The following is a 21686-nucleotide window of genomic DNA, read 5'->3' on the forward strand; positions in this document are numbered from 1 at the left end:
AATTAATGTGCAGCTCACACAGATGAGACCAATACATGTTTTAAGTCGCCCAGTGAGACTAAATGGTGGCAGTCTGGCGCCCCGCCATGTAGGCTTTTCACTACTCTCTAATTTTACTTTGATGAAAAAGGGCTCCATCTTCACAATCAACAGTATCCTAGGCCAAGGCTCCTCTCTCACTCTCTCCTCAGCAGCAGACCAGCCCCGGATCGGCTTTTCATTTATTTTATCGGCCAAAAGCCGGAAATTACCTGCTAACGGAAACCCTGGTGTGTGTGTGTGTGTGCTGCAAGGTATGTTCTAACTCTTTATGTGTGTGCGTGCGTGTGTGTGTAGGTAAGCCAGTGTTCCTCCACATGGGTGAGGAGGTGGATGGGGTGGACATGAGGGCAGAGGTCGGCCTGCTGAGTCGCAACATCCTGGTGCGCGGCGAGATGGAACCTGGTTGCTACGGCAACGAGGCCTGCAAGTTCTTCGCCTTTGACACTTTTGGAGGACACGTGAAGGTCATTTAATTAACATGTCATTAATTGTTCGAATCTACCCCTCCAATCTATCTATTTATCCCTCTATCTACACCTTTATTTTATTCATCCATCCACCCATTCTTCCTCTCTTCATCCTTCCATAAACCCCTACATCTTCTCTTCATCCTTCCATAAACCCCTACATCCTCTTTTCATTCTTCCATAAACCCCTACATCTTCTCTTCATCCTTCCATAAACCGCTACATCTTCTCTTCATCCTTCCATAAACCCCTACATCTTCTCTTCATCCTTCCATAAAGCCCTACATCTTCTCTTCATCCTTCCATAAAGCCCTACATCTTCTCTTCATCCTTCCATAAACCCCTACATCTTCTCTTCATCCTTCCATAAACCCCTACATCTTCTCTTCATCCTTCCATAAACCCCTACATCTTCTCTTCATCCTTCCATAAACCCCTACATCTTCTCTTCATCCTTCCATAAACCCCTACATCTTCTCTTCATCCTTCCATAAACCCCTACATCTTCTCTTCATCCTTCCATAAACCCCTACATCTTCTCTTCATCCTTCCATAAAGCCCTACATCTTCTCTTCATCCTTCCATAAAGCCCTACATCTTCTCTTCATCCTTCCATAAACCCCTACATCTTCTCTTCATCCTTCCATAAACCCCTACATCTTCTCTTCATCCTTCCATAAACCCCTACATCTTCTCTTCATCCTTCCATAAACCCCTACATCTTCTCTTCATCCTTCCATAAACCCCTACATCTTCTCTTCATCCTTCCATAAACCCCCCTTCATCCTTCCATCTACATCTTCTCTTCATCCTTCCATAAACCCCTACATCTTCTCTTCATCCTTCCATAAATACATCTTCTCTTCATCCTTCCATAAAGCCCTACATCTTCTCTTCATCCTTCCATAAACCCCTACATCTTCTCTTCATCCTTCCATAAACCCCTACATCTTCTCTTCATCCTTCCATAAACCCCTACATCTTCTCTTCATCCTTCCATAAACATCCCTTATCCTTCCATCTACATCTTCTCTTCATCCTTCCATAAACCCCTACATCTTCTCTTCATCCTTCCATAAACCCCTACATCTTCTCTTCATCCTTCCATAAAGCCCTACATCTTCTCTTCATCCTTCCATAAACCCCTACATCTTCTCTTCATCCTTCCATAAAGCCCTACATCTTCTCTTCATCCTTCCATAAACCCCTACATCTTCTCTTCATCCTTCCATAAACCCCTACATCTTCTCTTCATCCTTCCATAAACCCCTACATCTTCTCCTTCATCCTTCTCTTCATCCTTAAACCCCTACATCTTCTCTTCATCCTTCCATAAACCCCTACATCTTCTCTTCATCCTTCCATAAAGCCCTACATCTTCTCTTCATCCTTCCATAAAGCCCTACATCTTCTCTTCATCCTTCCATAAAGCCCTACATCTTCTCTTTGTCCCTCCATCTACTTTCACCTTTTATTTATCCTTCCACTGATCCAAACATGTAGATATTGTGTGTAGGGCTTAACTTCCTTAACCTTTTACAGCGGTGGGCTAAATCAAGGTCACACAGAGTGTTTCTTGTTATTCTTAAACAATTCTACTTTGAAACAAAAGTATACATTACATTTAAGTCATTTAGCAGACGCTCTTATCCAGAGCGACTTACAAATTGGTGCATACACCTTATGGTATACACTTATGGTATACACTTATGGTATACACCTCACACACATGGTTATGGGATAAAAAAAGAAGACACCTGTACCATGTCAGATATAGATTTTAAATGTTGAGTTTGCATCCCAATATTACACTTTAAATGCAGCCCAGAAGACTGAAATATAACAAAACTGTTTGACATAGAAACACCGGATTTTCGGCGGGTTTTTGAAATAATGTTGATTAATTATGAATAATATTCGTAACCTTCCACCCATGAGGCCTCAAGGCCATTGAAAGGGCTACAGTTTGTAGGAAAGGGCTACAGTCTGTGAGGTTACCAGAGTTTTGCAGCCCTGATCATGTCTTTCTGTTCTGTTTATTCAGTACCTTGAGGCCTTCACCAGAAGAAATGGGCTATTGTTTTGGGCTATACTGTCCAGTTAACATAAAGGTTACATTAAGAAACTGAGCTCATCTATTGTCCTTACAGGTTAGGTGAGGGTAAGGGAAAAGTTTATAGAGTTTAGTTATAATCAAATGTTTAGTTAGAAAGTACAACCCTTCCGTCCCCGTCTAACATGGCTAGACGCCCAGAGTCTGGGGAGCACAGTTAGGACAGAGAGGGCTGAGACTGTCACACACGCCAGCCAACTAGATTATTACAGTAATTATCTGGTTTGGGTCATGACTGTCATCAGATGACATATGGTGACGCAATCTGTCAATGACATCTGTAATATCATCGTTAAGACAGTGGTATGTCGGCTGTCATTAGACCAGTGTGATTCTATGACAGATAGACAGGTAGACACACACACACACACACACACACACACACACACACACACACACACACACACACACACACACACACACACACACACACACACACACACACACACACACACACACACACACACACACACACACACACACACACACACACAGCACCATAACAGCTATGGATAATATCAATGCCAGATACCAACCCTGATTTAAGCAAGCAGGCGGGCTAAGATTTGCACAAATAAACAATTGTCACTTTGCTGACAGGGAGTGTCACATTGGGAGAGTTTCTTGTATTATGTTGTTTGCCATTACTGTAATTAGGTTTGGCAGAACATTTCCAATGAGGGAGAGTTTCTTGTATTATGTTGTTTGCCATTACTGTAATTAGGTTTGGCAGAACATTTCCAATGAGGGAGAGTTTCTTGTATTATGTTGTTTGCCATTACTGTAATTAGGTTTGGCAGAACATTTCCAATGAGTGAGAGTTTCTTGTATTGTGTTGTTTGCCATTACAGTAATTAGGTTTGGCAGAACATTTCCAATGAGGGAAAGTTTCTTGTATTATGTTGTTTGCCATTACTGTAATTAGGTTTGACAGAACATTTCCAATGAGGGAGAGTTTCTTGTATTATGTTGTTTGCCATTACTGTAATTAGGTTTGGCAGAACATTTCCAATGAGGGAGAGTTTCTTGTATTATGTTGTTTGCCATTACTGTAATTAGGTTTGGCAGAACATTTCCAATGAGGGAGAGTTTCTTGTATTATGTTGTTTGCCATTACTGTAATTAGGTTTGGCAGAACATTTCCAATGAGGGAGAGTTTCTTGTATTATGTTGTTTGCCATTACTGTAATTAGGTTTGACAGAACATTTCCAATGAGGGAGAGTTTCTTGTATTATGTTGTTTGCCATTACTGTAATTAGGTTTGGCAGAACATTTCCAATGAGGGAGAGTTTCTTGTATTATGTTGTTTGCCATTACTGTAATTAGGTTTGGCAGAACATTTCCAATGAGGAGAGTTTCTTGTATTATGTTGTTTGCCATTACTGTAATTAGGTTTGGCAGAACATTTCCAATGAGGGAGAGTTTCTTGTATTATGTTGTTTGCCATTACTGTAATTAGGTTTGGCAGAACATTTCCAATGAGGAAAGTTTCTTGTATTATGTTGTTTGCCATTACTGTAATTAGGTTTGACAGAACATTTCCAATGAGGGAGAGTTTCTTGTATTATGTTGTTTGCCATTACTGTAATTAGGTTTGGCAGAACATTTCCAATGAGGGAGAGTTTCTTGTATTATGTTGTTTGCCATTACTGTAATTAGGTTTGACAGAACATTTCCAATGAGGGAAAGTTTCTTGTATTATGTTGTTTGCCATTACTGTAATTAGGTTTGACAGCAGAACATTTGGCAGAACCAATGAGGGAGAGTTTCTTGTATTATGTTGTTTGCCATTACTGTAATTAGGTTTGACAGAACATTTCCAATGAGGGAAAGTTTCTTGTATTATGTTGTTTGCCATTACTGTAATTAGGTTTGACAGAACATTTCCAATGAGGGAGAGTTTCTTGTATTATGTTGTTTGCCATTACTGTAATTAGGTTTGACAGAACATTTCCAATGAGGGAGAGTTTCTTGTATTATGTTGTTTGCCATTACTGTAATTAGGTTTGACAGAACATTTCCAATGAGGGAGAGTTTCTTGTATTATGTTGTTTGCCATTACTGTAATTAGGTTTGGCAGAACATTTCCAATGAGGGAAAGTTTCTTGGAAGCTCTTTTGATTGAGTTCCGTCTAAATGAAGGCACATTTTATTTACAGCACAGGAACAAAGTGTGAAGCGCAACGTAGGAGGGAGACAGACACACACACACACACACACACACACACACACACACACACACACACACACACACACACACACACACACACACACACACACACACACACACACACACACACACACACACACACACACACACGCGCGCGCACTGGCATAGTCTTTAGAATGAGTTGGATTGCATCCTGTTCAATAGACAGCTGTTTATTGAAGCTGTCAGTCATAGGACCTGGGTTGTGTCCCAAATGCCACCCTATAATAGTGCAGTACTTTGACCAGGAAATGCAGGGCTCTCATTTGGGACGCAACCCAGGAGAAGATCCACAGCTAGTATGGAATGGAGCCACGTCCATCTCCACTGCCTGCAAATTCTTCCCATTACATTCTAGTCAACCACATTTTAATGAAGAATTATGGAAAGGATTTGATTAGTCTCTCATGCATGGAAACTCTTGCTATCTTTTTATCTGTCTCCTACTCAATCTCTCACACTCTCACTGTTTCTTTCACATTCAAATTATCCTGTCTCACTCTCTAGTGGTCTCACTCTCTAGCGGTCTCACTCTCTAGCGGTCTCACTCTCTAGCGGTCTCACCATATTGGTCTCACTCTCTAGCGGTCTCACCATATCAGTCTCACTCTCTAGCGGTCTCACTCTCTAGTGGTCTCACTCTCTAGCAGTCTCACCATTTCGGTCTCACTCTCTAGCGGTCTCACTCTCTGGCGGTCTCACTCTCTAGCGGTCTCACTCTCTAGCGGTATCACTCTCTAGCGGTATCACTCTCTAGATGTCTCACCATATCGGTCACATTCTCTAACGGTCACACTCTCTAACGGTCTCACTCTCTAACGGTCTCACTCTCTAGCGGTCTCACTCTCTAGCGATCTAACTCTCTAGCGGTCTCACTCTCTAGCGGTCACACTCTCTAACTTTCCTCACTCTCTGGCGGTCTCACTCTCTGGCGGTCTCACTCTCTAGCGGCCTCACTCTCTAGCGGTCTCACTCTCTGGCGGTCTCACTCTCTAGCGGTCTCACTCTCTAACGGTCTCACTCTCTGGCGGTCTCACTCTCTGGCGGTCTCACTCTCTAGCGGTATCACTCTCTAGCGGTCTCACCATATCGGTCACATTCTCTAACGGTCACACTCTCTAACGGTCTCACTCTCTAACGGTCTCACTCTCTAGCGGTCTCACTCTCTAGCGGTCTCACTCTCTAGCGGTCTCACTCTCTAGCGGTCACACTCTCTAACTTTCCTCACTCTCTGGCGGTCTCACTCTCTGGCGGTCTCACTCTAGCGGCCTCACTCTCTAGCGGCCTCACTCTCTAGCGGTCTCACTCTCTGGCGGTCTCACTCTCTAGCGGTCTCACTCTCTAACGGTCTCACTCTCTGGCGGTCTCACTCTCTGGCGGTCTCACTCTCTAGCGGTATCACTCTCTAGCGGTCTCACCATATCGGTCACATTTTCTAACGGTCACACTCTCTAACGGTCTCACTCTCTAACGGTCTCACTCTCTAGCGGTCTCACTCTCTAGCGGTCTAACTCTCTAACGGTCTCACTCTCTAGCAGTCTCACCATTCAGGGCGGCAAGGTAGCCTAATGGTTAGAGCGTTGGACTAGTATCCGGAAGGTTGCAAGTTCAAACCCCCGAGCTGACAAGGTACAAATCTGTCGTTCTGCCCCTGAACAGGCAGTTAACCCACTGTTCCTAGGCCGTCATCGCAAATAAGAATTTGTTCTTAACTGACTTGCCTAGTTAAATAAAGGTAAAATAAAAAAATATTGGTTTCCTCTCTAGCGGTCTCACTCTCTAACGGTTTCACTCTAACGGTCTCACTCTAGCGGTCTCACTCTCTAGCGGTATCCCTCTCTAGCGGTCTCACCATATCGGTCTCACCATATCGGTCTCACCATATCGGTCTCATCATATCGGTCACACTCTAGCGGTCTCACTCTCTAACGGTCTCACTCTCTAGCAGTCTCACCATATCGGTATCACTCTCTAGCAGTCTCACTCTCTAGTGGTCTCACTAACGGTCTCACTCTCTAGCAGTCTCACTCTCTAGCGGTCTCACCATATCGGTCTCACTCTCTGGCAGTCTCACTCTCTAGTGGTCTCACTCTCTAGTGGTCTCACTCTAACAGGCTCACTCTCTGGCGGTCTCACTCTCTAGTGGTCTCACTCTCTATTAGTCTCACTCTTTAGTGGGCTCACTCTCTGGCAGTCTCACTCTCTAGCGGTCTCACTCTCTGGCAGTCTCACTCTAGCAGTTTCACTCTCTAACGGTCTCACTCTCTAGCGGTCTCACCATATCGGTCTCACTCTCTCACGGTCTCACTCTCTGGCGGTCTCACTCTCTAGCGGTCTCACTCTCTGGTGGTCTCACTCTCTAGTGGTCTCACTCTCTAGTGGTCTCACTCTAACGATCTCACTCTTTAGCAGTCTCACTCTCTAGCGGTCTCACTTTCTAACTGTCTCACTCTCCCCCTCTCCCTCCCAGGTGGAGCGTGGCTTTAAGTCTGTGCATGTGTCCGGTGTAGAGCTGCAGCACATGGGTCAACAGTCTATGGGTCACTACCCTGTCCACTTCCATATGAACGGAGACGTGGACCAGAAGGGAGGCTACGATCCCCCCACCTCCGTCAGCGATCTGTCCATCCACCACACCTTCTCCCGCTGTGTCACTGTGCACGGCTCCAACGGCCTACTGGTGAGTGATATGCATGCACACACTTGGACATTTGGTTCCATACATTTGAGTGTATAAAAGTGCTGCTGGTCGGCCATTCAGCTGTCATGACGACACCCGCCTTCGCCCAGCCTCTCCACCGTGTGTGTGTGTGTGTGTGTGTGTGTGTGTGTGTGTGTGTGTGTGTGTGTGTGTGTGTGTGTGTGTGTGTGTGTGTGTGTGTGTGTGTGTGTGTGTGTGTGTGTGTGTGTGTGTGTGTGTGTGTGTGTGGTTAAAGAGGTCTTCTGTTAGAGCAACTGTCTTACCCCAGCAGAACCCCAAATATAAGCTGTATACCAAACAAGTGGCAGGGTGACAGCTGTTTTTCGGATCCCAGGTGTAAAGTCATTGAACTGAGCCAGTAGGGTTCGCACATTCACAGAAAGATTTTCCAACCTCACTTGACAGTTTTCTTCCGTTCGCGGAGGCACAGAAAAAGTACAGTCAAACACATCCATTTTATTAGCGTTACTCTCTAAGGTCTGTAGCTGAGTTGTTGAGAGATGTTATAACGCTCCACATCTTGGGTTGAAAAATTCTGCTAACTTTCCCCAAATTCCCAGGTTTTCAGAAATCCTGATTTCGGGAATCTTTGGACTTCTAGAAAACCTGGTAATTTTGGGAAAGTTGCTGGAATTTTGTAACCTTATCCAGGTTGAGCTACAAGGGTTTCAGGAAACTTACCTGTGGTGTCATTTCACTGTCTTTGCTAAAAATCCGAGCCACCTACGGAATTCTAATGATGATAATAACCATATTCATGATTATGCATGTTGCTAATTACTGTTGTGAACCCAGGGACATTATGATCTGTGGACGCTACAGGGTCACAGACAGAGCAAATAAATAGAATTACGCACAAAAGAAGATAATTGCTTCTAGCTAGAATTCTATGAGAACAGTCTGTCGGAGACTAAGGTGGGATTGTGTGTGTGTGTGCGGGCTCATGCAAGCTCATCTTCACCCAACCTCGTGCACGTGCGTATGTGTTGGAGGGTTGTTAAAGGTGTCCTGTTGTGTTGCCACGGCAATCAGATAATCTATCCGTTGCCATAATGAGGAGATGTGCTGTTGCTACCCAACATCGCGTATCTAAACCAAGGCTCCTGAAAATTGGGTACAAACTGGATAGAACACAACTGTGTCCTGTCACTCTTCAGGCGTTAGAAGGAAATGGAAGATAGATGGTGAGATACTGAATTCTCTGAGATGTTATCTCTCTGCTTCGGCCCAATTAGTACCCTATTCGTCCCCTATAGTACCCTGGTTTAAAATAATGCACTAGATAGAGAATAGGGTCCCATTTGAGACTCAGGCCCTGGTCTCCTCAGGCCCTGGTCTCCTCAGGCCCTGGTCTCCTCAGGCCCTGGTCTCCTCAGGCCCTGGTCTCCTCTCCTTCATCAGATGTCAGAATATCTCATTAGACATGAAGACTGGGGTTAGCACCACATGATTTAGCTCAGCAGGCTAATACAGTCTTGTGTAGAGGTAGTTTGGTGAACTGTTCTCAAATGAGGAGACTTCCCCGAACCAATCGCAAAGAAGAGGTGAGATAAGCTAGCTAGCTAGTGTGGCAGGCAGAGTAATATCTTTCTTTAAATGGTGTAGCTCAGTGGAATGATGTGTTTCACACCATCTGCTGAGTTTGGGGTTTTTAGCCCAGTGCAGATGACAGAGAAGAGACATAGAAGGAAAACCACTTCCTTCAGACATGCATCTGTGCCATTCAAAATAAATGTGTGCATGGTTTGTCAGGGTTGGGGTTATCCCAGTCAATTCAGAAAGTAGGACTAAACCAAATTCCAATTCCAAATGTTCCTCATTGAAGGTATATTGGAATTGGAAATTCAGCGTACTCCTTGAATTGACTGGAATTTAAATGGAATTGACCCCAACCCTGATGTCTCTCCCCCTCTCTCTCTCTCTCTCCCTCCTCTCCTCTCTCTCTCTCTCTCTCTCTCTCTCTCTCTCTCTCTCTCTCTCTCTCTCTCTCTCTCTCTCTCTCTCTCTCTCTCTCTCTCTCTCGCCCCCTCACTCTCTCTCCCCCCTCTCTCTCCCTCCCTCCCCCACTCACTCTCTCCCTCTCCCTCACTCACTCTCTCTCTCTCTCTCTCTCTCTCCCTCCACCCTCTCTCTCTCCCACCCTCTCTCTCTCACCTCCTCTTTCTCTCTCCCTCCTCTCTCTCTCTCTCCCCCCTCACTCTCTCTCACCACCCTCTCTCTCCCCCACTCACTCTCTCTCTCCCCTCTGTCTCCCACCCTCTCTCTCCCCCTCTCTCTCCCCGCTCTCTCTCTCCCTCCCCCCTCTCTCGCTCCCCCTCTCTCCCCCCTCTCTCTCTCTCACCCTCTCTCTCTCCCACCTCTCTCTCTCTCTCCCCTCCTTTCCCTCCCCCCCCTCTCTCCCCCCCTCTCTCTCCTCTCCTCCCCCTCTCTCTCGCTCACTCTCTCTCCCTCCCCCTCTCTCTCGCTCACCTCTCTCTCTCCCTCCTCTCTCTCTCTCTCTCTCTCCACCCCTCACTCTCTCTCACCCCCCTCTCTCTCCCCCACTCACTCTCTCTCTCCCTCTCTCTCTCCCCTCCTCTCCCTCCCCCCTCTCTCTCCCCCTCTCTCTCTCCCTCCCCCCCTCTCTCGCTCACCTCTCTCTCTCCCTCCCCTCTCTCTCGCTCACCTCTCTCTCCCCTCCTCTCCCTCCCCCTCTCCCCCTCTCTCTCTCCCTCCCCCCTCTCTCTCGCTCACCTCTCTCTCCCTCCCCCTCTCTCTCGCTCACCTCTCTCTCCCTCCCCCTCTCTCTGTCCTGCCAGGTAAAGGACGTGGTGGGCTATGATGCACTGGGACATTGTTTCTTCACTGAGGACGGTCCTGAGGAGAGGAACACTTTGACCACTGCCTGGGGCTGATGATCAGAGCTGGTACCCTGCTTCCCTCCGACAGGGACAGCAAGATGTGTCGCGATATCACACAGGAGCCTTCCCCGGATATGTGGCCAACCCACGACAAGACTGCAGGTAGAGGAGATTAATAGAAGTGTCCCCTAGGTTCAGATCTAGGACCAGTTTCCCTTCATGCAAACCAAACCTTAACTATTAGTGGGGAAGATGCAAAACTGACCCAAGATCAGCGTCTAGGGCTGACTTCACATCTACACATATAGATACGCGCATATGTAAGAGGGATATATACAGACAGCAACAGGTACATGTACACACACACTCACCTCTTTAGCATGTTTGCTGTGTATAAATAGAGTCCTCTGAACTGATATGTCTGTCCCCGTGGTAACCTGCTATCTCTGGTGTTAGAGAGACAGAGTATTATTAATGCATAAGAGACACGCTCAGCCAGAAGATACATCACTGCAATAAGACTGAGCTTTACCCTATCTTACCTTAAATCACACACACACACACACACACACACACACACACACACACACACACACACACACACTGCTTATTACCGACTGATGTTCTCTATTCCCTTTGCAAAACCAATTAGGTTGTGATTCTAAGGCTCGAGGTTTGGCTAAAAGTCTGGATCCGACATTCATTTGAGTGTTAAAATCTGAGTTTTATCTAGTTGTCGGTTACTAGGTTGCATCCCAAATGACATCCTATTCCCTACACAGTGCTGTCGTGTCTATGTGTTGTTTAAAGAGTTACTCTTTCCTGAATTTAACTCTCTTCATATATTTTCATATCTTATTAATTACAGTCACTTATTAATCTATTACCTCATCAGTCATATTCCGAATGTCGCAAACTCTTGGATATCTGCACGAACGCTAGCATAAATTATGAATCAGCGATATACCAATTGGCTTAATTACTTCTTTACTAAGTAACTAAATAATCACACAGAAGTACATAAACACACAGGATAGGTTACACATTGGTTGCTAACATGATACAATGAAAAGTCCCTAGTGGACTAAACCGATATGACGGCTTGTTACACCAAATGAAAAGGGAGGGGCAGGTGAGAAAGAGCGGGAGAAAAGACAAAGGACTCTACTATCGTACACACAGCTGGTAACTAGTCTCATGGAAATGCTAGTACTTTGCACATGAACAGCCACTCATTCGAAAAGAGGTTGCATTTGACATATTTACGAGTGTATACCTTTGTTGTCTCTCTGTTGAAATCGCCGGTCCGTCTGCTGGAGAGTCAGTCGACAGAAAGTCTCTGGTTTGTCCACCAGAGATCAGAGTCTTTCGTAGTTTGTTCCCTTTGTTCTGGAAGTGTCTGTTAAATATGGGTACGTCAGGCGTACATAGGAAATGTTCTCCAGAATGGATCTTTCAGAGTACCACCCATTGGTTCTGGGTTGCATTTACCAGACTAAAGTACTTAAAGAGCTGCAGAATGAATGTTCCTGTGTAGTTTTGTAGAGATGTTCTTCTTCTCTGTTGAGGTTTCAGAGTTCTAGCCATTACCTCCCTCTCAGCTCACATTGTTGGTCTCGTTGGCCTAATGTACATTTTGTCGGAAGTGGGTTTTATACACTCTGGAAAAGGGGGGCGTTCCATGACGCCGATGTAATGTCTGCTCACGTGGGTGTGACTTCATATGAAAAAACATTATCCTATTACATCTTCCCACAGATAGTTTCATATTTAATCATATACGTTCCCCCACATTTGGATGTGACCCTGACAACTGGGAAATATACACATTCAGAGATACACTTATGTTGCTATACTGTCTTTAGTTACGTCACAAATTATTAACAAATTCCACAGGATTGTTCTTTAAATACCCACGGACCATTCCAAATGTTTGGGATACAGAAATACTGTTTAATTATTCAGCCTTTTAATGTTATTGTACTGCAACGTCACTCTCTGTGGTAACAAAGGGATGTAACTCAAGTTTCTGAGAGTCGGGAGAGAGAGTTTTCGTGCAGGTATTTATGACCATCATAAAACTGTAGTATGTACAGTATGTATAATCCAAAAGCTGTAGTTGTTGAAATGAAAACATGTTGATCACCTCTCTACACTACAAAGCAACAATAATGTACAACTAGAGAAGTTCATCCAATATAATATGTTTTCAGTATTGCTGAAAGATCAATCTGATGTAAAGTGAAGCCGGTAAAAATAAATTGCAATGACTCTTAGTACAATAAACCTAGGAAGTGGTTCAGTCATACTATAAAAAACACTGGGTTGACTGGTGGCCTTTTGTATACGTCATATCATGTTGCACTCGGCTGGCTGCTAACGTTAACTACATTCACTGTCAATGCACAATATGTATTCAACAGTTGTGAAAGAACTATTAGAAAATCCATAAGAACAGCAGTTAAATTGCACACATGAACCACCACTTCATCCATGCTTAATAACATCAACAATGGATTATCGTTTTGGAATATATCTAGCATACATTGACATTTACATGCGTTGCTATGGTTACACAGTACCAAAATCTGACCAGTTTGTCTCTCAAAATAGACCAAAAAGTACATGTTCTACTCTAATAATTTCAATACTTCCATATGAACTGTCTTCCCTCATCCCTTTAATCGGCGCTGGCTGCATACATATGTTTCACATCGTGGCATTGTTGACAAGTTGGGTATTTTAATGTGGGGATATAGTTTTTCCCTGATTCACTTCCATTAATCAAAGCCTCGAAAGGAGGAGTTTAATAATGGAGGCTCTTATTGGCCAAGACACAGCGTCAGCTACCCAGGGTTTATATACATCATTGAATGTCACCTACCAAAAAGTATGAGGTAACAGAATTACTTTTCCTCAGTAAAGTTTTGCAGATTTGTTGCTTCCCCCATATCTCCTCCCCCTCCCTCTCTTTCTATATATTCTCTTTTCCCACACATCTTCTCACACAGACACAGTACTATCTCCCTCTCTCCACCTTCCCTATTCCCCCGACTACTGTCTTCACCCTCTCTTCCCATCTATCCTCTCCCCTCTCTATCACCAGACTCCTCCTCTCCTCTCCTCTCCTCTCCTCTCCTCTCCTCTGCACTTAATGCCTGTAAAAAGAGAGAGAGAGAGGGAGGAAGGAGAGAGATGCTAGAGAGAGAGAGAGGGTGAGAGACAGAAAGGAGAGATGCGAGAGAAAGAAAGAGATGGAGGTGAGAGAGAGAGAGATGGAGGTGAGAGAGAGACTTGTTGGTAGTTATTGCTAACACTGCTGTGAAAATTCTCACTCATTACCCAGAGCTGCTTATAACACACACACACACACACACACACACACACACACACACACACACACACACACACACACACACACACACACACACACACACACACACACACACACACACACACACACACACACACACACACACACACACACACACACACACACACACACACACACACACACACACACACACACACACTGAAAGACAGTATTGTGTACTCTGCTGTGCATATGCCTGTTGTCCGAACCTCTGGCAGTCTCTATGGGGGTGCCACAGGGTTCAATTCTCGGGCCGACTCTTTTCACTGTATACATCAATGATGTCGCACTTGCTTGGTGATTCTTTGATCAAATCAAATTTGTTTATATAGCCCTTCGTACATCAGCTGATATCTCAAAGTGCTGTACAGAAACCCAGCCTAAAACCCCAAACAGCAAGCAAAGCACGGTGGCTAGGAAAAACTCCCTAGAAAGGCCAAAACCTAGGAAGAAACCTAGAGAGGAACCAGGCTATGAGGGTGGCCAGTCCTCTTCTGGCTGTGCCGGGTGGAGATTATAACAGAACATGGCCAAGATGCTCAAATGTTCATAAATGACCAGCATGGTCAAATAATAATAATCACAGTAGTTGTTCGAGGGTGCAGCAAGTTAACACCTCAGGAGTAAATGTCAGTTGGATTTTCATAGCTGATCATTAAGAGTATCTCTACCACTCCTGCTGTCTCTAGAGAGTTGAAAACAGCAGGTCTGGGACAGGTCGCACGTCCAGTGAACAGGTCAGGATTCCATAGCCGCAGGCAGAACAGTTGAAACTGGAGCAGCAGCACGGCCAGGTACACTGGGGACAGCAAGGAGTCATCATGCCAGGTAGTCCAGAGGCATGGTCCTAGGGCTCAGGTCCTCCGATAGAGAGAAAGAAAGAGAGAAAGAGATAATTAGAGAGAGCATACGTAAATTCACACAGGACACTGGATAAGACAGGAGAAGTACTCCAGATATAACAAACTGACCCTAGCCCCCCGACACATAAACTACTGCGGCAGTGTCTTTGATCCACCTCTATGCAGACGACACCATTCTGTATACATCTTGCCCTTCTTTGGACACTGTTAACAGCATAATCATAGCCTCAAGCTCATTACCATAACGCAACGTTTCCTATTCATGAAAATCGCAAATGAAATGAAATAAATATATTGCAACACAAGCTTAGCCTTTTGTTAACAACACTGTCATCTCAGATTTTCAAAATATGCTTTTCAACCAAAGCTACACAAGCATTTGTGTAAGAGTATTGATAGCCTAGCATAGCATTAAGCCTAGCATTCAGCAGGCAACATTTTCACAAAAACAAGAAAAGCATTCAAATAAAATAATTTACCTTGGAAGAACTTCGGATGTTTTCAATGACGAGATTCTCAATTAGATAGCAAATGTTCATTTTTTCCAAAAATATTATTTGTGTAAGAGAAATAGCTCCATTTTGTTCATCACGTTTGGCTAAGAAAAAAAAACAAAAATGCAGTCACTACAACGGCAAACTTTTTTCCAAATTAGCTCCATTATATCGACAGAAACATGGCAAATGTTGTTTAGAATCAATCCTCAAGGTGTTTTTCACAATTCTATTCGATTAAAAATAATTAGTGGCAGTTGGTTTCTCATCAGAGGCAAACAGAAAAATACTGCAGCTGGAGATTACACAATAATTGCGACGGAGGACACCAAGCGACCACCTGGTAGATGTAGTCTCTTATGGTCAATCTTCCAATGATATGCCTACAAATACATCACAATGCTGCAGATACCTTGGGGAAAACGTAAGCTGACTCCTAGCTCCTCCGCAGCCATATAAGGAGTCATTGCCATGAGGCGGTTTCAAAAAATGCGGCACTTCCTGATTGGATTTTTATCTGGGTTTTTTCTGTAACACCAGTTCTGTGGCACTCACAGACAATATCTTTGCAGTTTTGGAAAACGTCAGAGTGTTTTCTTTCCAAAGCTGTCAATTATATGCATAATCGAGCATCTTTTCGTGACAAAATATCTTGTTTAAAACGGGAACGTTTTTCATCCAAAAATGTCATCCTAGTTATAAAAGGTTAAATGCTAGAAGAACTAAATGCCTGCTCTTCAACCGATCCCTGCCCGCACCCGCCCACCCACTACCATCACTACTCTGGACGGTTCTGACTTAGAATATGTGGACAACTACAAATACCTAGGTGTCTGGTCAGACTGAAAACTCTCCTTCCAGACTCACATCTCCAATCCAAAATTAAATCTAGAATCAGCTTTCTAATTCGCAACAAAGTCTCCTACTTGCACATAAACATAAACATCTGCACATTTATCACTCCAGTGTTAATGCCAAATTGTAATTATTTCGCCTCCATGGCCTATTTATTGCCTTACCTTCCTACTCTTCTAAATTTGCAAACAGACGGCTAACATGTTCCCTGTCCGCTAACAGACAGCTAACATGTTCCCTGTCCGCTAACAGACAGCTAACATGTTCCCTGTCCGCTAACAGACAGCTAACATGTTCCCCTGTCCGCTAACAGACAGCTAACATGTTCCCCTGCCCGCTAAGAGACAGCTAACATGTTCCCCTGTCCTCTAACAGACAGCTAACATGTTCCCCTGTCCGCTAACAGACAGCTAACATGTTCCCCTGTCCGCTAACAGACAGCTAACATGTTCCCTGTCCGCTAACAGACGGCTAACATGTTCCCCTGTCCGCTAACAGACAGCTAACATGTTCCCTGTCCGCTAACAGACGGCTAACATGTTCCCCTGTCCGCTAACAGACGGCTAACATGTTCCCCTGTCCGCTAACAGACGGCTAACATGTTCCCTGTCCGCTAACAGACGGCTAACCCCTGTCCGCTAACAGACGGCTAACATGTTCCCCTGTCCGCTAACAGACAGCTAACATGTTCCCCTGTCCGCTAACAGACAGCTAACATGTTCCCCTGCCCGCTGACAGACAGCTAACATGTTCCCCTGTCCACTAACAGACAGCTAACATGTTCCCCTGTCCGCTGACAGACAGCTAACATGTTCCCCTGTCCGCTAACAGACAGCTAACATGTTCCCCTGTCCTCTGACAGACAGCTAACATGTTCCCCTGTCCGCTAACAGACAGCTAACATGTTCCCCTGTCCGCTAACAGACGGCTAACATGTTCCCCTGTCCGCTGACAGACAGCTAACATGTTCCCCTGTCCGCTAACAGACAGCTAACATGTTCCCCTGTCCGCTAACAGACAGCTAACATGTTCCCCTGTCCGCTGACAGACAGCTAACATGTTCCCCTGTCCGCTGACAGACAGCTAACATGTTCCCCTGTCCGCTGACAGACAGCTAACATGTTCCCCTGTCCGCTAACAGACAGCTAACATGTTCCCCTGTCCTCTGACAGACAGCTAACATGTTCCCCTGTCCGCTGACAGACAGCTAACATGTTCCCCTGTCCGCTAACAGACAGCTAACATGTTCCCTGTCCTCTGACAGACAGCTAACATGTTCCCCTGTCCGCTGACAGACAGCTAACATGTTCCCCTGTCCGCTAACAGACGGCTAACATGTTCCCCTGTCCGCTGACAGACAGCTAACATGTTCCCCTGTCCGCTAACAGACAGCTAACATGTTCCCCTGTCCGCTGACAGACAGCTAACATGTTCCCTGTCCGCTGACAGACAGCTAACATGTTCCCCTGTCCGTTAACAGACGGCTAACATGTTCCCCTGTCCGCTGACAGACAGCTAACATGTTCCCCTGTCCGCTAACAGACAGCTAACATGTTCCCTGTCCGCTGACAGACAGCTAACATGTTCCCCTGTTTGACGGCTTAGACCTTCACAAATGCAGGGTTCTTCAGTAATGTACATTTTCACTGAACAAAATCAGACAGAATATCCCAATCCTAAAAGCTAAACTGAAAGCTTTTTATTAATCAGTTACAGTATTCATTGTCTTTCATTTTCTTTCTATGGTGTCTTTCCCTCAATCTCGTTCTCTGTCCGGTTATTTTGAAATACCCCAAGCTCAACAAAGACAATTACACCTCTCTGTCTCTGTCGTTCTCTCTCTCTCGTTCTCTCTCTGTCCTTCTCTCTTTATCACACTCTCACTCTTTCTCTCTCATTCTCTCTTTCTTGCTCTGTCTCTCCTGTCCCTCGTTTTCTGTGTTGATTATAGAGTAGACTGTGATTAGGGCTAGTAGAGACCTTGATTACTGATGACCTGATTTGCTTTCATGTTTTTGAAAGGCAGCGACGACCCCTTGTTAATTGTGTGTGTGTGTGTGTGTGTGTGTGTGTGTGTGTGTGTGTGTGTGTGTGTGTGTGTGTGTGTGTGTGTGTGTGTGTGTGTGTGTGTGTGTGTGTGTGTGTGTGTGTGTGTGTGTGTGTGTGTGTGTGTGTGTGTGTGTGTGTGTGTGTGTGTGTGTGAGAGACAGGGCACTTAATTTATATATATATTTCACCTTTATTTAACCAGTTAGGCCAGTTGAGAACAAGTTCTCATTGACAACTGCGACCTGGCCAAGATAAAGCAAAGCAGTGCGACACAAACAACAACACAGGGTTACACATGGAGTAAATAAACACACAGTCAATAATACAATAGAAAAGTCTATATACAGTGTGTGCAAATTAGGTAAGATTAGGGAGGTATAAGGCAATAAATAGGCCATAGTGGTGAAATAATTACAATTTAGCAAATGAACACTGGAGTGATAGATGTGCAGAAGATGAATGTGTAAGTAGAGATACTGGGGTGCAAAGGAGAAAAAAATAACAATGTGGGGATGAGGTAGTTGGATGGGCTATTTACAGATGGGCTATTTACAGATGGGCTATTTACAGATGGGCTATGTACAGATGGGCTATGTACAGGCGCAGTGATCTGTGAGCTGCTCTGACAGCTGATGCTTAAAGTTAGTGAGGGAGATATGAGTCTCCACCTTCAGTGATTTTTGCAGTTCGTTCCAGTCATTGGCAGCAGAGAACTGGAAGGAAAGGCGGCCAAAGAAGGAATTGGCTTTGGGGGTGACCAGTGAAATATACCTGCTGGAGTGTTTGCTACTGGTGGGTGCTGCTAGGGTGACCAGTGAGCTGAGATAAGGCAAAGCTTTACCTAGCAAAGATTTATAGATGACCTGGAGCCAGTGGGTTTGGCGACGTATATGAAGCGAGGGCCAGCCAACGAGAGCATACAGGTCGAAATGGGGGGTAGTATATGGGGCTTGGGTGACAAATCGGATGGCACTGTGATTGACTGCATCCAATTCGCTGAGTAGAGTGTTGGAGGCTATTTTGTTAATGACATCGCCGAAGTCAAGGATCGGTAGGATGGTCAGTTTTACGAGGTATGTTTGGCAGCGTGAGTGAAGGATGCTTTGTTGCGAAGTTGGAAGCCGATTCTAGATGTAATTTTGGATTGGAGATGCTTAAAAATGTGTATGTAGTTGTCCACATATTCTTTTTTTAAATGTATTTTAATTTTAACTTTTTTTTTTACCCCCTTTTCTCCCCAATTTCGTGGTATCCAATTGTTAGTAGTTACTATCTTGTCTCATCGCTACAACTCCCGTACGGGCTCGGGAGAGACGAAGGTCGAAAGCCATGCGTCCTCCGAAACACAACCCAACCAAGCCGCACTGCTTCTTAACACAGCGCACATCCAACCCGGAAGCCAGCCGCACCAATGTGTCGGAGGAAACACCGTGTCCCTGGCGACCTGGTTAGCGCGCACTGTGCCCGGTTCGCCACAGGAGTCGCTAGTGCATGATGAGACAAGGATATCCCTACCGGCCAAACCCTCCCTAACCCGGACGACGCTAGGCCAATTGTGCGTCGCCCCACGGACCTCCCGGTCGCGTCCGGCTGCGACAGAGCCTGGGTGCGAACCCAGAGAGTCTCACAGCTAGTGATGCGATGCAGTGCCCTAGACCACTGCGCAACCCGGGAGGCCCTTTGTCCACATATTCTAAGTCAGAACCGTCCAGAGTGGTGATGCTGGCCGGGCGGGCAGGTGCAGGCAGCAATTGGTTGAAGAGCATGCATTTAATTGTATGGAATTGAAGCTTGTTTGGAGGTAAGTTAACACAATGTCCAAAGAAGGGCCAGAAGTATACAGAATGGTGTTGTCTGTGTAGAGGTGGATCAGAGAATCACCAGCTGCAAGAGCGACATCATTGATATATACAGATAAAAGAGTTGTCCTGAGAATTGAACCCTGTGGCACCCACATAGAGACAGCCAGAGGTCCGGACATCAGGCCCTCCGATTTGACACACTGAACTCTGTCTGAAAAGTAGTTGGTGAACCAGGTGAGGCAGTCATTTGAGAAACCAAGGCTGTTGAGGTGCTGCCTGAAGCGAGGAGTAGGACACAGGGGTAATCAACAACTCTTGTTTTCTCTCCCTCCTCTCTCTCACGTTCTCTCTCTATCACCCTCCTCTCTCACATTCTCTCTCTCTCGCTCTCTCTCCCTCCTTTCTCTCATGTTCTCTCTCTCGCTCTCATGTTCTCTCTCTCTCACCCTCCTATCTCTCACGTTCTCACTCTCTCTCCCTCCTCTCTCTCACATTCTCACTCTCTCACCCTCCTCTCTCTCACGTTCTCACTCTCACCCTCCTCTCTCTCACGTTCTCTTTCTCTCTCTCCCTCCTCTCTCTCACGTTCTCTTTCTCTTTTCCTCCCTCTTGTCTTTCCTTGTCTCTTCCAGTGCTACCTCCACCTTTTGGATTGCCAACCCCAATAACAACCTCATCAACTGTGCAGCAGCAGGCTCAGAGGTAAGTCTCTCTCCCAATCTCCCTCGCTTGCTTTCTCTCTCTCTCCCTCCATCCCCCTCACTCCCTCCCTCTCCCTCTCTCCTGTCCTTTTTCTCTCCTCCCTCCATCCCCTCACTCCCCTCCCTCTCCCTCCCTCCCTCTCTCTCTCTCTCTCTCCCCTGTCCTCTCTCTCTCCTCCCTCCATCCCTCCCTCACTCCCTCCCTCTCCCTCTCTCTCTATCCCTTTTTCCCCTGTCCTCTCTCACTCAATTAAATTCAATTAAATTCCATTCAAGGGGCTTTATTGGCATGGGAAACGTGTGTTAACGTTGACAAAGCAAGTGAGGTAGATAATATACAAAAGTATATCTCCTCAGTCTCTCCCTCTCTCTCTCCTTGTTCTCTTTCTCTCTCTCTCTCTCTCTCTCTCTCTCTCATTCTCTGTCTCCCATTCACTCTTTCTATCTGTCCTTGTCTTCAGGTGTACAGTATGTATGTAGGCCTCATTACCCCAATGTCCAGTCTGATGAATTACTGTATATTCATTTGTTATGTATAGTATGGTGTGTGTGTGTGTTAACATACTGTGTGTGTGTCCTTCAAGGAGACCGGTTTCTGGTTCCTCTTCCACCATGTGCCTACGGGAGCCTCTGAGGGCATGTACTCTCCTGGCCGCTCCGAACACACACCTATGGGCCAGTTCACCAACAATAGGGCCCACTCCAACTACAGGGTAGGACTTTATTGTGTGTGTGACTCTTGTTAGATAATAACAGCAAACATACAATAGAATAAAGGAAGTCATATTAACCAACCAGATATAAGCTAACTGCTCTTCCCTGTGTGTGTGTGTGTGTGTGGAACCCAGTGTGTGAAGGTTAATTTGCGGTTTGGAGCAGCGATCATTACATGTTAACGAGCATCTTCAGTTGATAATAAATCTCTATGTGGTCTGGTTAAGGCCCTTGTGGTCTGTGCTAGCAGCACCTCTCTCTCTGTCATGTTCACACCTTCTTCTCTCTCTCTCTCTCTTTCTCTCTTTCTCTCTTTTTATCTCTTTCTCTCTTTCCACCCTTTCTCTTTCTTTCTCTCTCTCCATCCTTCTTCTCTTTCTCTCTCTCTCTCTCTCTTTCATTCTTTCTTCTTTCTTTCTTTCTTTCTTTCTTTCTTTCTTGTCTTCTGTCTTTATTCTCTCT

The 21686-nt window shown here is 45.3% G+C and overlaps 1 protein-coding gene across 1 annotated transcript in view; it reads left to right on the forward strand.

The window, feature by feature from the left end:
• The window catches only part of LOC127927141 (cell migration-inducing and hyaluronan-binding protein-like), a 157403-nt gene that overhangs the window by 119549 nt on the left and 16168 nt on the right, over positions 1-21686 (forward strand). Inside the window, 7 exon segments of the mRNA XM_052512933.1 lie at positions 337-506; positions 7303-7512; positions 10332-10401; positions 10404-10493; positions 10496-10535; positions 20442-20511; positions 21095-21223. Coding sequence (XP_052368893.1) covers positions 337-506; positions 7303-7512; positions 10332-10401; positions 10404-10493; positions 10496-10535; positions 20442-20511; positions 21095-21223 — 779 coding nt within the window.

The sequence above is a fragment of the Oncorhynchus keta genome, unplaced genomic scaffold, assembly GCF_023373465.1.
Source record: "Oncorhynchus keta strain PuntledgeMale-10-30-2019 unplaced genomic scaffold, Oket_V2 Un_contig_9580_pilon_pilon, whole genome shotgun sequence".
NCBI classification, from domain to species: domain Eukaryota; kingdom Metazoa; phylum Chordata; class Actinopteri; order Salmoniformes; family Salmonidae; genus Oncorhynchus; species Oncorhynchus keta.